The sequence below is a fragment of the Microchirus variegatus genome, assembly GCF_963457635.1.
Source record: "Microchirus variegatus genome assembly, chromosome: 17".
Taxonomy (NCBI): domain Eukaryota; kingdom Metazoa; phylum Chordata; class Actinopteri; order Pleuronectiformes; family Soleidae; genus Microchirus; species Microchirus variegatus.
Window position 1 is genome coordinate 24,902,756 of NC_139818.1, and position 15,932 is coordinate 24,918,687.

General features: G+C 42.7%; 3 protein-coding genes across 4 annotated transcripts; all 3 read right to left on the reverse strand.

The window, feature by feature from the left end:
* Positions 1 to 874: 874 nt before the first annotated feature.
* Positions 875 to 5,258, reverse strand: bricd5 (BRICHOS domain containing 5; the record flags this gene model as incomplete). Its single annotated transcript, XM_083903923.1, has 6 exons — positions 875 to 969; positions 2,062 to 2,212; positions 4,337 to 4,444; positions 4,540 to 4,692; positions 4,881 to 5,018; positions 5,205 to 5,258. The coding sequence occupies 6 exons, from the start codon at positions 5,256 to 5,258 to the stop codon at positions 875 to 877; spliced, it is 699 nt and encodes a 232-aa protein (XP_083760049.1).
* A 1,512-nt stretch (positions 5,259 to 6,770) lies between these two features.
* pgp (phosphoglycolate phosphatase) lies at positions 6,771 to 11,041 on the reverse strand. 2 transcript variants are annotated; one of them, XM_083903427.1, is made up of 3 exons: positions 11,004 to 11,041; positions 10,273 to 10,915; positions 6,771 to 8,267 (listed from the first exon to the last, which is right to left on the reverse strand). In XM_083903427.1, exons 2-3 carry the CDS (start codon positions 10,874 to 10,876, stop codon positions 7,942 to 7,944), a joined length of 930 nt encoding a protein of 309 aa, XP_083759553.1. In that variant the 5' UTR covers positions 10,877 to 10,915; positions 11,004 to 11,041; the 3' UTR covers positions 6,771 to 7,941. The 2 variants fall into 2 exon arrangements, with proteins under 2 accessions (XP_083759553.1, XP_083759554.1); XM_083903428.1 differs by having other exon boundaries at positions 11,028 to 11,036.
* A 755-nt stretch (positions 11,042 to 11,796) lies between these two features.
* Positions 11,797 to 15,473, reverse strand: zdhhc4 (zDHHC palmitoyltransferase 4; the record flags this gene model as incomplete). Its single annotated transcript, XM_083904143.1, has 6 exons — positions 15,034 to 15,473; positions 14,819 to 14,892; positions 13,774 to 13,952; positions 13,550 to 13,675; positions 13,123 to 13,367; positions 11,797 to 12,108 (listed from the first exon to the last, which is right to left on the reverse strand). Exons 1-6 carry the CDS (start codon positions 15,154 to 15,156, stop codon positions 11,797 to 11,799), a joined length of 1,059 nt encoding a protein of 352 aa, XP_083760269.1. The 5' UTR covers positions 15,157 to 15,473.
* Positions 15,474 to 15,932: the final 459 nt, after the last annotated feature.

The window sequence follows — 15,932 nt, forward strand, 5'->3', positions numbered from 1 at the left end:
TAGTTTTAGCAGACTAATTTATTCTCTATATTTATTTTGTTCTCTTAAAATCTAAATTTAATTAATTACACAAACACAATTCTTTCAAAACATTACGCAACTCACACTCACGTGTAAAACTATTTTTCCCTTAACTTCCTTCAAGCAAGGCTGCAAAAATGATCACTTATTTATCTATTTTGATGATCATTTAATCAGTATAATTAAAGCTAGTTTTCTGATTTTCCAGCTTCTTAAATGTGAATATTTTCTGGTTTCTTTGCTCCATATAACCAAAAAAAAAAAAAATTTATGGAGAAAATAAGACATTTGAGAACGTCTGATCAACATTTTCTGATATTTTATGCACCAAACGAGTACTCAATTAATTGTTAGTCGCAGCCTGAGTAAGATCTGTTCTTACGGAACTGAAATGTGATTTCAAATGTTGGGATATGACTTGATAAAGATGAGGTTTGACACGGCAAAGGTATTCAAGTTTGATGCCCAGCCCTCGTAGATGATAATACAGACTGGAATCTACAGTGAAATCTTTAAATTCTTGTCAACAATGAAGGAAAAATTGGTCAGAATAAAAGCAGTCTTTTATTGGACTGAGTGACAGGAAGAACTACACGTTACATAATTACACTGCGGGGATTCAGTTACAGGAAATACAGGAAAAACATCCTGTGTGCGTGATGTCTGAAGTGAAGTGTGGCTCCAGAGAGGGAATTACACATGAAGGCAGTGACGACGGGGGTTTGGCCAGAACGGTGACAGCCTGTCTCCACGTCCTCTCTCTCTCTCTCGGTCGGAAATGGACTCGGCTGTTTTTACACAGAGGTTTTTGTTTTATTTCTTCTGCTGGAGGCCGAGCTAAAAATCTTTTCTGTCACTCGGGCAGGTAGTAGAAACAGACGGACACGCAGATGTTGCTGGGGAAACAGATGTCGATGCAGAAGTAGACTAACCTCTGTTTACCTGGACCTGAAACACACACACACACACACACAGGGGCACACGTGACGACAGATATGGGCTCTTTCTACGACCGATAATTCATGCTGATATATTTGTCTCATATATTTAGCTAATTTTGATCAAATATAACTGTTTATTAATGATGAATAATATCAATATTTTAACTGATCTTACAAACTGGATTAAAGTGAACAAGTGTATGGAAACAAACACTTCTTAGAATGACATTGCGCCTTTTTTTTCTTGCCTTTTCTCATGAAAAATACCTCATTTCAAAAAACTGCTGATTTCTTTTCAGGGAAAAACCTCTAAAATTTAAGTACAGAAACTGAAGATTTTCTTACATCAAATTCAATTCAATTGTGTTTGTTTTGATAAAAAAATATCTCATTCATTTAAAAAAACAGACAATTTATTTAAAAAAGCAGAGCAGAATTGTTTTCTAAGTAAAAAATAACTTAAAAAAAAAAAATGTGAATGTGATGCACCTTTGTAAATGTTAATTAAAAAAAAAAAAAAAAGGTAAAATGAAGTACATTTAATGAAAAATTAAAAAACACATGTAATAATCCAGACTTAAGGCTGCATTTTTAGTGACCTGTCATATAAAGATCCCCTGGTTAATATGTCTTTTTTATATATTTATATACATCTATATATATAATTGTCCTTCTTTGCATCAGCGCTATATAACTGGGTCGGGTTGTGAATGTGTTGTCAGCGTCTCAGTGTAAAAGGTCAGTGTTCTTCATAGAGGCTCAAGTTTCACTCTCGCACACTTTACTCCTGCACAGACTCTGAATACTGAGCTATATATCACGTTATATAACTTAATATAACTCTGTATAATGTTTTTAAATACAAGGATTTACTGCTTTTCATTTTGCATGAAAAGTTTATGTTTGTAAATAACACTGTTTCTTTAAATTCTCTGTAATTCCGATGGAAAGTACCTGGTATTTTCCACCCCTTTTGCAACCCTAGTTAAGAAGTGGTTAAACAGGTGTACTTAGAGTTAGTTAATGTTAGATATCAGACTTTTTGCTCGTCTTGTAACAACGCTAATTCACAGTATCTCTGAAGTTTGACCGTCCTCACCGTCGGACCTCCTGGTCCAGTGGACGGACCTGTCCTGGCACAGGTCCTTCAGAGGCTCGTCCAGCACGGACGGGTCCACCTGACTGTCCGCCAGCACGCCCAGGAACTCTGTCCTCCGCTGGGTCTCATTCCAGGACAGTTGGACGTGACTCTGCTGAGGACAGGGTCAAAGAACGTCAACAAAACAGAAGCATGGACGTCAAGGAGGTCCCATTGGCTTTAATCATCATACACACAAATATCCCTCGTCTGACACCGATATTATTGTGCATCCCTGAAACGTTTGTGGAGGAGCCAGGTGAGATGCCTCCTGGACGCCTCTCTGGTGAGGTGTTCCAAGCACACCTCGGACCTTGGAACCTTGGAAGAGCTGGATGAATTGCTGCTACCCCTGCGCAACCCAACCTCGGATAATCGGTAGATGGTGGATGGATTATCGACCAAAATTGGGCCGACGGGTTAATCGCACGACTCTAATCTACTCATGACCGTGTGATGAGGAGTTGTAGTCACATGTGAGTGAAACCAGTGCAGATAATGATTGAGGAGGAAACCCGAGCTGTTGAGGTCAACGTGGTCTCACAAAAGGCTGCGTGTTATCCCGATAGTGAAGCACTCAGAGGCTCCTGAACAGGTCACGTATCAGAACAGTTTCCTCTCTGCTCTGAGCGACCAAGAAAGACCATTGTACCCGAACACAAGAGACAATCCAGTCCTTTCTCTCGTTTGTCTCACCCGTCGCAGATTAAATTCTACTGAGATTTTGAACAGCGAGGTCTGAAAACCGAGGAGCAGCTTGAGATACGTGACACCAACAGACGGAATCACAGAGCTGAAGCTTCTGATGCGTGGAAGTGGAAACAGAATCCTGATCCTTGTTTTCCTTGTTTTTACAAAAAAACAAGGACGTTCACCAGCTTAAACTGTCGAGTTAGTCCAAAGATAATTGGTTCAAAAAGTAAACACAGATATGTCGCCCAGCATTCAGTTCTAGCATAATATCAGGACAAAGTCACTTTAAAAATTAAAATCGTTGGGTTTCTGTAGCCTTTAAAAATGTACTTTACTCAAGGGCCTTGCTTTATTGAGGCGGCCATCTTCAGTGTGAAGAAGAACGACGTCCTTTCTAGTTTGCGTCTAATGAAAGTCTAATGTTGTCTCCTGTCAGATTCCTCCAATGTTGCAATCTGCTGTCTCGCCACTAGATGGCACTAATACTCGTTTTAAGTTGAAGAATCCAAGAAACGATGACCAAGAATTTCTCGCACAGCCTAAAGTCAAACTGGAACTGATGGAGACTGTAAATGTGCGGATGTCAATGTTACAAATCCAGGGATTTTCCGACAAACAGACAAACCTCTGAATCTGTGACTCGTGTATCTTAATCCAATTTGAGTCTTTAAAAGAAAAAAATCCCACACACAAAGTGGCCTTTGTGTTCCGCCCGCCGCAGCCTCCTGTAAGAAGATCCCGGGCCGAGGGGGTTCTGAGGGATCGGATGTGCTGAGGAATTCAGCCACACAAGGAGGCCATACGGTTCTTCAAGGCCCCGCATGCCTCACCTCACCCTTTGTTTGGATTCGAATGTATGAAACCCAGCAGGTCGTGGCTCGGTGCTTCTTAAACTGGGAGTCGGAAAAGCCAGCTCACACATTATCGAAGCTAATAGGGTGTTCAAGAATGTTCGACGCAACTATTTTCGACCTGGAAAGCATACAAAAGAGTCTGTTAGCCTTTAACTGTGAAGAGTGCTCTGACAAAATGCATAACGTGAGCTATTTTCAGCCAAAATGAGTTTGCCGTTTGTAAGAGCAGGCGACTCTCGGGAACATCCAGATGAGGATTGGCGTCAGGCTTGATCGCACAAGAAACGGGACAATGACTACGTACGAATTATCTACAACTTTTCCTTTTGTGCTTAAAAGACTATCCAGAAATATGACCAGGGAGTTCGCAGGAACAATCCAAGAAAGTTTTGACGGTTCTTTGACGATCCCTGGAGAATATCCTTAGACTCTTGAGCGGTTAACCCAAAGCATTGGACAATAATATCCGGACCGGTGTGTAAGACTTGGCGACATCTATTGGTGAAACTGCAGATTTGCAACAAACGGAGAACTCGTCCACAGGCGTGTCAATAAACTACGGTGTCCTTCAAGTACCAGAAAGCATGCTAGGTACCAGTAAATGTAGCTAGCAAAACTGGGAAAGCTTACTAACGTAAAGTTGTATACAAGTGTTGTTGCTATGTCTCATGATTAAAAAACAACGTTACCTGATGCGTTTGCTCTTGAAGGAAGGACTGGACGTTGTCAAAGTCGGGCTGTTCCATCTTTCGCAGGAAGCAGCTGCTCTGCTCCACGGGTTTGTAACATATCAAACCCTGAGACACATCATCATCATCATCATCATCATCATCATCATCAAACAATAACTCCATCATCTCACAGATCGACAATCTGAAGCAGCCGTACGTACGTGTTTGATGTCAAACAGCACCGTCGAGGTCTGATTCGCCGGCGAGGTCACGGTGAAGGTCACCAGGTGCTTCTGCTCGTCCACGACTGCCGATTGGTCGATCAGGACTCCAGAACTCTGATCCGGAACTGAGATTCTGACAATCTGTGGAGACTAAGGAAACACTGTCTGATTATCGTATCCGATATCCGTAAAAAAAAGCCCATTTATGTTCCGTTTTTGTCCGTTTTTACGTGCTTCTGACTTGCGTAACTCTATCCCGACCCCGCGATTTACGGTGATATCGATCCGAGTCGGACCTCAAAAGAGTTTACGTCGAAGTAAGAAGGTGTTTGTCATACCTGAGAGTGAAGTTGCGACAGGCCGAGCTTCCCCGTCAAACCCAGGGCGACGACGAGCAGGAGCAGAGAGGCCGCGAGGCTTACCCAGAATGCTTTGTGAGGGAAATGGGACCGGAGGGCTGCAGCTGGAGCCCCATCCTGAAGAGAACAAGAAGAACCGGTTAGAAGAACCTCCTGAAAAGTACCAGAGATCTTGGTGGTACGACACAAGTGTCACCACTTGTTTTCCAGGAGTAAAAGTCCACGCTCTTCAATCTCCTTCTACAAAACGTTGTCTTGCCCTGTGACCCCCTGACATATGAGGATTAAAAACCCTCGTCTTACCGCGCACGGCGCTTCCTCCACGAGGTTTTCTGAACGTTTCCAACACCTCACCATCCTGCGTCCCTGAACGTCTGCTCCCGTCTCGCAGCTGTCGTCATGGAGCTGTGGTCATGACCAGTGCCGTTTAACCAGGGCTCACTTCACCTGGTCAGCTCGTCTTTGTCGGGATCGCAGACCTCCCACCTTCCTCCTCCTCCTCCTCCTCCTTCTCCTCTTCCTCCTCCTTCTCCTCCTCCTCCTCCCTCTTCTTGTACACACAAGAACGCTGGATTTTGGCAACTTTCTGGTTTTGTCTTCCTGTAATTTCCCTCCTCCTTCACGTCGCCTCGTCCTGATACGACTGGAAATGCCTCGCTGACATTAATCCGCCCGTTTCTTTGATTCCGTTTCCTCCTGAATCAAACCTTACGCTAACATCGCATGTCTTGGCCTCTCTCCACAGACCAGACAATGAACAAAGAGTGGAGACAAACGCAGCTTTGAAAGACGATACTCGGCTCCGGCTGCTGCTGCTTCCAGACGATGACAGCACAAGGTGACTTTAACCTAAGGAACTGACGATTTTACGGGATTAAAAACCACTCACAATGAGATGATTTTGGTGAATTAACGTTTTCTGGATAATCACGGTTGGGCAAAAATGGTTCAGATTTTACGCGAGTGCCGTCAAGATCATCGTGTTTCAGTAGTAGTGATTTATTTTGAAGCCACAAGGGGGAGCCAGACATGAAACTTTTCTGAAATGAAAACATCCTGCCCCTCCCACCCATGAGCATTCTGGTCAAAGCTCCGCCCCAGAAAATTTAGTAACATTCGTGTTACTTTTTGTAAAAAAAAAAATTCTAGATTTTTTCATAAAGTTTTTGTGCATTACAATATTAAACCTTTTGTTTTAACGCTAGCATGCTTTCGGAACGTTTTAATTTTTTTCAAAACATGTTTTTTGTACATTATTGTTAAAACTTCAAAAAAGGGTTAGGGTTAAAATTCCATAGATTGTGACAAAAATATTTTTGCAATACTAATTTCTATTGTAACATTTATTTAGACTTTTGTAACCCGTTTGTGTCCTATTACGACATTTCGTAAAGTTGCTTTTTTAACGTTTTTTTAAGTAGTTTGTTCATTTGTTTGTTCTGTTTCGGTAAACTTTTCCAAAATTTGCACAAAGATGGACGAAAAATGCATCCCATACATCCCGCCCCCGTCCTACATCACGCCTCTGGTTAAAGCTCTGCCCTTAATACTGTAAGTTGTGTTTTTCATAACTTGCGTGTAAACAAAATTCATAATGTTAGCAATAACTGTTTTCGTAACCCTAGTAGCGTTTTCCGTAATGCTAGTAAGATGTTTTTTGAAGCATAAAATTGCTGATTATGCAAGTTTTTATAAAATTAGTTCACAGATCAGAGTACAGACAGATGGCGCTGTGTTCACATGTCACAAAGTACACATTTTCTTATTCCAGTATTTGTACACATAATCCTAAATCAGAAGTTAGACATTAAACAGAGATGAAACAGAGTCGTGAAGACAGTTCATGTTTTATTACAGACTAAAACTCTTCGTAAAATCTAGGAGTCAGAACAGACACAGGTCAAGAAGTGGACAGAACATGGAAGACAAAAAAAATATATATATATATCATTTTGTTAAAGTGTTAACGTTCTGACTTGTGTTAAATAAAAACGACAGCACTGGATTTCATTGCACCATCCCACGATGTCCGAGCACAGACACGAACGACGTTACGTTGACGAGAACACGGTAAAAAGGACTCGGTGCAGTTCATCGTCCGTCCGTCTATTTATAAACCTGAACACACACACACGACTGAAACTACTGTTGCCTCAGTGTGTGTCTGTGTCACTTCTTCTCTTTGACGTCTTGTTGCTTCAGCTCCACTTTTAGCACAATTCTTCTTACTCGAAAAAAACAAACAGATTTAGTGACAATAATCACGTTGAATACTGCAAATCACGCTGTTCTTTCTTAAATTATTCATCCTTATATATAAATGTAAGATTTGGAGGTTTGATCGATTTAGTAAACGATAAAATAAAAATCAGATTAGCGCCCATTAGGAGTCTTGTTGTCGACAAAGGAATTTCCATTTGTTTACATAAAATGTTCAGGTTGTTTTGTTTTTTTTGAAGTGTGGTTCAATGAGGTATTAGAATTAAAGGCTTAAACGGATGTAGATTGTTTTAAATGAGGTCAGCGCTCAGTGCATCATAAGAATAAATATGTATTAAATGGCTTTTTCTAAAAAAGGATTTGTAAAGAGTTTATTCTCCTGCACCAAACTCCATAGAGAAAATCAGCGATTTAAGCTCGGGGCAACACAGCAGCTGCTGCTCTACTGCTGCCTCGTGTGGTCACTTTGTGTCACTGAGGTAAGTCTAAATGATGGATTTCAAACAGAGAAGTCACACATGAACACATTAAGACTCACTAATGGAGGCGGCAGTGGATTGGTAACCATGTGCGCCATGACGTAAAAATCGCTGATTTTCTCTATGGGGTTTGGTGCAGCGTTGAAAAGGTCGTGTCACAGCAGCAAACGTATTCTGATGATAATGTAGACGAGCAGGCGTAGATTTTATCTACATATGTTTGTGACCACACTTCAAAAAAAACAAACCCTGAACTATCTCTTTAAAACAGTACGATGGACCCTCCCCCTCCTCAGGTTCTACGGCAGCTCCTCCTCTTCCCTCGGTTCTCGGCGGCGGTCTCAGCCCCGCAGGGCGGGCAGCAGGTCGGCGACGCTGTCCACGTAATAGTCGGGCACCATCCGCCGCCGCTCCTCGCAGCCGCTCCGCTCGTGGGCCTCCGCGTCCGCCACGGTGCTGACCCCGGTGAGGGTCAGGAGGGTCTTCAGGCCGCAGTTGGAGCCCAGCAGGATGTCCGTGTCCAGGCGGTCGCCCACCATCAGGCAGCGGGCGCTGTCCACGCCGTACTGCGACGCCACGCAGTCGAACATGTAGCGGTTGGGTTTGCCGACCGTCTGCGCCTGACGCTGCGCCGCCGTCTCCACGGCCTGCAGGAGGCAGCCCGTACCTGAGGGGGGAGGAGCCACAGGTCAGGGGAGGAGCCACAGGTACAGGTAAAAATTATGTATTTTTTGTGCTCAGAAACGAAATGACTCGTTTAATATTTTGCATTAGACGTAGATAATTGTTTGGGAAGATTAATCAAGTAGATTTTTTTTTGTAACCGCGAGTGGCCAATTATTACAAAAACTTTAATTTTTGTGTAAAAATCACTATGCCGATGCTACTAGGGATACAAAAACAGTTATTACTAACAAAACACTACTTCCAGTGTATCAGGGGCAGAGCTTTAACCAGAGGAGTGATGCAGGACGGGGGACAGGATGTATGGGTTGCATTGTTTTGTTCACGTTTGTGCAAAAAATGTTAAAGGTTGACCAAAACGGAACAAATGAATTAACAAACTACTTAAAAAAGGTAAAAAAAAAAAAAAAGCAACTTTACAATATGTCGTAATATGACACAAACGGGTTACAAAAGTCTAAATAAATGTTACAATAGGAATTAGTATTACAATAATATTTTTGCAATTTTTGTAATAACCACGAGTGGCCAATTATTACAAAAACGTGTATTTTTGTGTAAAAAAAAAAATCACTAAAACTATATTTTTTTAAATACAAAATGTTTTTTTTTTAATGACACGTTTCATGTAATTATTGTTAAGTTTATACTTTTTTTTAATTGAAAATTACTCTATAGAGCTACAAATACAAGTTATTTTCCTAAATTCATCCCACATTAAGGTATTTGGTCCATAAAATGTTGATCTGTGTTTTTCAAACGTCTCATTTAGTCCACAAACCAAAAAAAAGTTTGCGTTTTAATGATTTCTTTGTTATATGGAGCAAAGTAACCAGGAAATATTCACATTTAAAAAAGCTGAAAATCACACAAGTGGTTTTAATTATAACACAATGCACTTTTTAGGACCTGTAGTCCTCATGGAGACCTAAACCTGGTCCTAATGAGGCAGAACCTCATGTCTGAGGAACTGGGTTAAGTTGTGTTTAAACAACAGGAAGTGAGGACAGTCTGGCTGCTGCTCGCCTTCTGTCACAACATAAAACAGTTTATGTCGTAAGACTTGGTTTCAGGATTAGAATTATCTTTAGATTAGATTAAGGCAGGGTTTTCTCAATCCTGCTGGAACACACCTGGAACACACCTGGCTCAGCTGATCATGGAGCTCTGGAGAAGCCTGATAACGAGGCTGTGACTCAGGTGTGTCTGAGCAGACCTGCAGGACAGGTACTGCAACACCAGGACCAGGATTGAGAAAGACTGGAGGTAAGGAACACGGAAATGCTTTATTATTTATTTATTTTAATGACTGTCGTCATCTTCAGTTGGTCTTAAAGTTGTGTCACACCCTTTTTCAGGGTTACAGCTTGGTTTTGAGGTTTCAGTTAAGGGTTAAATTAAGGCGTATGCTCTTAAGGTTGTCTAGGTTTGTGAGGACACTTTACAACACAACTTTAAAAGTGCTTTATTCTGGATTACGGCTTTGTTTTAGGGTTAGAATTAGGTTAAAATTAAGGCGTAGGCTCTTAAGGTAATCAATCTTTGTGAGGACATTATACAACACAACTTTAAAGGGCTTTTTTTCGGGGTTTAGACCTGGTTTTAGAGGTTAAAATTAGGTTTAAGTTGATAGTTTATATTAATGGTAAGACACTGAGTTGTGACTGTTAAGGTAAGGGAATACATTAGGTCCTCACTGAGATATAAAAACAAGTTTGTCTTTAAGGAAATTTTGCCATTTTAAAGAGCCTTTTCAGTGTTAAGACCTGGTTTTAGGGTTAGGGTTAGAAGTGGGTTATGGTTGAGGGTAAATGTTAAGGTAAGGGGATGTTAATGCATTATTTTGTGTCCCAAAAAACATACAAACTTGTCTTTGTGATGACATTTTGTCTGGTCCCCATACATTAAAGGTTTGTTTTCGGGGGTTAAGACCTGGTTCTAGGGTTATGGTTCTAAGTGGGTGTCCACATGTGTGTGTGTGTCCTCACCGGGGACACTCTTGCCTCCCTCCAGCGGCAGCCTGCTGTCCCTGTTGGTCCCCACGAACAGACAGTCCTGCTGGGTCAGGTACTGCAGGGCCCGGTTGAGCTTCATGTAACTGAAGTGCTGGTCGAAGCCCACCACCACCGCCTTCACCTCCGGGTCCAGGGGAACGTTGGCCCAGTCGCTCTGGCTGCCGGTGACGTGATCCGGTCCCAGGCCGGTGTGCCGGATCCCCACCGCCTCCAGCTCCTGCCCCATGGCGGCGCTGCCGAGCAGGTAGACCTTGCTGCCCCGCAGCTGACACACGGTGCTCAGGTACGCGGCGCAGCAGTACGCGGTCCCGAACACTTCCTCCGGAGCCACGCTGAAGCCCATGGTGGCCATCTTCTCAGCGTACATCCCCCGCGTCTTGGTGCTGTTGTTGGTCAGGAAGAAGACCCGCTTGCCGTTCTCCTTGAGCAGGTTGATGACCTCGGCCGCTCCGGGGATGCCCTGGTCCCCCCTCCAGATGACGCCGTCACAGTCGAAGAGGACACAGTCCACGGAGTCCAGCAGCTGCTTCAGCGGAGCTCCACTGAGCCGCGCCGCGGAGCGTTTGGACCCGGACATGGAGGAGGAGGACCGGGGGGCGTGAGAGGCTAAAAGCGGCTGAAAATAGAGACGCGGTTAAAACAGCCGTTAAAGGCGGTTGAGAAAACAGAATAGAGTTATAATAGAAAAGTGTTGTTTTAAAAACCTGGAAAGAAGAAGAAGTGCTGACCTTCTTCCACTGAGCTCACCGTGCACTAACTGAGTTACTTCCGCACCGGCTTAAAGGGACAGTAGCCTCAATAAAAGCGTCCAATCAGAGGCCGGGAATGATCTGCACTGTGATTTTATTATGTTTACACTTTAAATTCTAATGGATTTTTTTACAGGATTTCAGTGGTTTATGAAACTTTTAAAATATGATATGATATAAAATATAATTATAATTAAATACTTAATTTTCTTTTTCTTCTGTCATTCTTTCATTCTATCTTTTTTGGGGTGGTTTAATGTTATCATGCTTTCTTTTTTTTGTCTTTCTTATGTCCTATTCTTTCTTCATTCCACATCTCGTTTTTCTCCTTTTTTTTTGACTTTCCTCAACACTTTTCTTTCGATTCTTCAGTTCAATTCCTCTTTTCCATCTTGTTTACATCTTCCCCTTTTCCTCGTCCTCTCTTGCTTCCCCCTTTTCTTTCCATGCTGTTCTTTTTCTTTCTGTTCCTTTCAAGTGACCAATAAATAATCTTGACTCTTTATAAACCATTTAAATGATTATTCCCTTACTTTACTCACATTTCTCCTTTATTAAACAGCAGCTATGTGATGATTAAAAGGTCTTTTAAAACCTCAAATGAGCTGGATCGTCGTACCAAACCCTTTCAATAGACACCAGAGTCCATGTAGAAATCATAAACAAATACTTTATTTCTCCAGTCAGACAGTAAATGCATCATGTAAATAAATTGTTTTTTAAAAAAGGCACGTTTGTTTGTTTTTGTTCATTTGTGTTTTTTGCGAACAGGAAGTGGAGGGGAGAAAACCTCAGCCAGGTTTTTGAGGAGTCCTCGGCTGTAGAAGTATCGTCTGGAGTGATCCGGAGCTGCCGGACTGCAGAGATGATCCGCTAAGGAGGGGGAGGACGTCGGGTGACAGTGCTGACAGACGTGGCCTCGGCTCTTGTACCACTCATTGGACGTCTGGTTGACGACGGCCAGGTAGGTGTGGAAGAGCGAGTAACCAGCGAGCAGGAAGAAGACAAAGAGCAGGAAGCCCAACATGAAGACGATCCGGGGGAACGTCAGGAACAGATGCTGGAGGAGGTGACAAAAGGGAACAAAAGAGCGTCAACGCGGTTAGCAACAGACACTGAGTTAGTGTTTCCAGGATTCCCACACCTTCAAGGACCAATTTCCTCAAATTCAAAAGCAGAATATCGGCAAAAAGTCCAATATCGTGCATACTTTATTTACTCTACGCAGGTCTCCATGTCTTGCTTATGTTGTCTTTTAAAAGTGACCATGTCTGAAATCAAGAGAGGAGACAAACCACAGAGTGGGCGTGGCTACTGACTCAAGAGTTAGCGTTTCCAGGGTTCCCAAACCTTCAAGGACGTTTCAAGGACAAATTTCCTCAAATTCAAGGACCGGATATCAGCAAAAAGTCCAACACTGTTGATACTTTATTTACCTTACAGAGGTCTTGAGGTCTTACTTACTAGAGGAGGCTACTGACTCAAGAGGTTAGGCTGCCGAAATTGGAAGTGAAATTAGCGTTATTTTGAATGTTTAAAAGTCTTCTTCAATCCAAAGGCTTTAAAAGGCCAGAGCCACCGTCCTCCATTGCTGTCGTGATTTTGAAGACGTGCTAGATTAATTTTTACACACGAATAAGGCTTGAAACTAGCGCTGGGTTAACGCCAACATGATTGCGGCGGTTGACGGCGCCGACGTTAACGCACGACGCGTTTCCATGAAGACTGACCAGAAAAAGACGCACAACACCATGTTTAGGTGACTCTGGATTGTTAAAATTAGTCTCTAAAGTAGCGCTGAACTTTAAAAACAGAGGCACACATACTGCTCTGCTCTTTTCGTTTAAAACACAGACCGCTCCAGTTCCACTGTAGGCGTGCTAACGGTGTTAATGCAGCTAACGGAGCTAACTGGTACACGGTGCCTGGACTCTGATGTCGCGGCACGTAAACATGGCGTCACGCGCGTCTTTTCCCCAGTCAGTCGTCATGGAAACGTGTTGTGCGTTAACCTAGTGCCCAACGCTACTTGAAAGCGATCCGACGTCATCCAAACGTATCCCTGGAGTCTCACCTGTATGACAAACAGAGCGCCCGCCGCCTGCCGCTCGCCGCTCTCGTCGATGTAGCTGGCCCTCAGGAGGCCCGAGCGCAGCACGGCGTGCAGCAGCATGTCCGCCGTCAGCACGGCGATGTCTCCCGCCATGGCGCACAGGCTGAAGAGGTAGAGCAGGAAGTAGCGCGTGTTCTGCGCGCCGATGCAGTTGTTCACCCAGACGCAGTGGTGGTCGAAGCGCTGCACGCAGCGGTTACACACTCCTGGAAAGAAAACGACAACAACAGCGAGTGTCTGCATTTAAGCTTGGCCTGATGTTTACATTTGACCTTTCACATAAATAAACTATGTGGATAATAGCAACAAAGCACGCTCGTGTATGACCTCTTGAACCCTGAGGAGGAGAAAACACTAAATCAGGGACAACGAATCTCAAATTACTCACGACAGTGTTTGGAGCGAGCCGGTTTGACGAGCTGACAGGTGGGACAGGAGACTCCCGGGTGAAACAGCCTCCTGTCGTACGGGTACATGAGCACCTGCACGGACACTTTCCGCTTAGTCACCGTGCCTGGAGAAACAGTGAGTCAGCAAAACCCGTCCACACAACAAACACCTCACTGATTTGACTCTCTGTGTAAAAAAACTAAATGAGAGGCTCTACTGTACCTGGGTCTCTCCTGATGCAGAGGTAGAAGAAGACGGTCTTGACGATCAGCAGGACGTAAGGCACCGACAGGCTGCTCAGGGTCGTGTCCATCTCCCTGCAGAAGCCGAACACCTCGTAGGTGAACTCTGCGTACACGGCGCCCTCTAGGAGGATGTGCAGGTAGATGAACGTGTTGCTCCTGCACAGGTGAGAAAATGTAATTAAATGTTTGTTTTTACCAAGATAAGACCCAATCAAATAAAAGATTTTGACAGCAGGTACTTTTAATTTTCTAGATTTTCAGGAAACTGTGGCTCATTTTCTCAAAACTAACTAAAATGTTTAATTACGTCTGCAAATCTTTTGCAAAATAGCACTGAGAACAATGTTCGCTCTTCTCCAAATGGATCATTTCCACCCAAAACAACTCACAAATCTAAATATATGTGTATGTTTTACTGCAAAACACAAAAGTGTGTGGAAATATTCTTCCTTTTTGTCTATTTTTGATGAAATCTAAGGTTTGCTTTTGCCCCAGAATAGCATTTACGGTCATGTTAGATATTTTTTACGTGTGTAGGAAAATGCAGATGCAAATCAAAAAAATCAGTGAGCAGATTCAAAAAGATAATAAAACACAAACATTAACAGTAAACTATCGTGACCCGAATCTCAATATAAATTGAGACGAGTGCAAATTTGTGCATATTTACAGCCATATGTGTACTGCCTGATATCATTTTAAATTGATAAATGAATTACAACTTCATTCATCTGTGTTATCTAAAACCGTATAAGCATTAATCTTAAATAAAAGTTTGGGAAAATTCTGCAAATTAATTTGAGAACCCACTGAAATTCCCATGATGCATCTGTGGGTCCCGAACCAGTGTCTGCGTTAATAAAACGAATTAAATAGCTAATAAAATTGTGCTTAATGATGATATTTAAGAGAAACAAATGAGCTTTATCAGTTTGGAGTCGTGTTATTGATGCAAAAGCTTCAAGTTTTCAGGTTTAAAAAATGGGCGAAACATAGTAAATGTAAATGGTTTGACTCCAAACCTCTGATGGAACAGTCTGTGTAAACTCCTCTGTGATAAAGTCTGCAGCCATGTTGGGGTAATTGGAGAAAGAACCTGTAAAAACAACAAAAACAGTAGTGAGTTCAATTCCCATTAGTGTGGACATCAAGATTATTAAGGCTGCAATGGCGCCATCAAGTGTTAGTTTGCAATATGAACGAGTTTAAACTGTTCTGTGTCATTTATGTCACTTACCTTTATGGTGAAGTTGACGAGAATGTTAAATGGAGTTTGTTGTTGGCCTGAATATTTACAGACGAGGGCGATACACGACAGCACCAGCAGCACGTACACCGCAAACAGAGTGAGGAAATCCATGTTTGTCACTCAAACAACAACAGGTGACTGTGTGCACCCACAAAAAACTCACCGCAAACAGCGAGGAAATCTTAAAAATACGCGGTGGGGATGAGAATGTGGAGTTTAATGTCCATTGTGTTCACACAACGGTTTCAAATGTTTAGACAAAATAAGGTGCGGCGCGTTCTCCCTGAAACCACCCGGAGAGACGTGACGTTAGCATGCTAAGCTACGCACCCTGCCTACTGCTAGCGAACATTCACATTTTGAGTCTCAAAAAGCCGGGAAATGATTCGTATTTCCACGACCGTACACTGCATTTTTAAAGGTTTAATCTCCGGTTGGTTTGGTTCCCCCCCCCGTGGTCCCCGGTTGTCGCACTTCCAGCCCACGCTCGAGTTTCGTAAACACTGTCATTTCCTTAGCATCCATGTAGCTAACGCCCAAGCTAGCAGGTAACATGCTAGCGGAAAGCTAACACAGTCGGTGTCGGCTAACAACATCCAGGCTCTTGCTAAACGATACATCCGAGCTACTAGCTGATTTAGCAGCTAAAAGCTAAATTCAAGCTAAAGCTAACCTTCAGGGAGATGTAAGCTGGCACGGTAACGTGAAACGTGTTCTAGTATTAACACATTTTCTTTCTCTGTATCCTTATTTATAATGAAAATGTGTAATATTTTACATCTTAATTATGTAATATAATTAATAAATATACTTAGCTGCGAATTAAACTGTTTATTTTATTCCTCCATAGAGCATTTACAGTCAAATTAAACCACTTAACATTAACA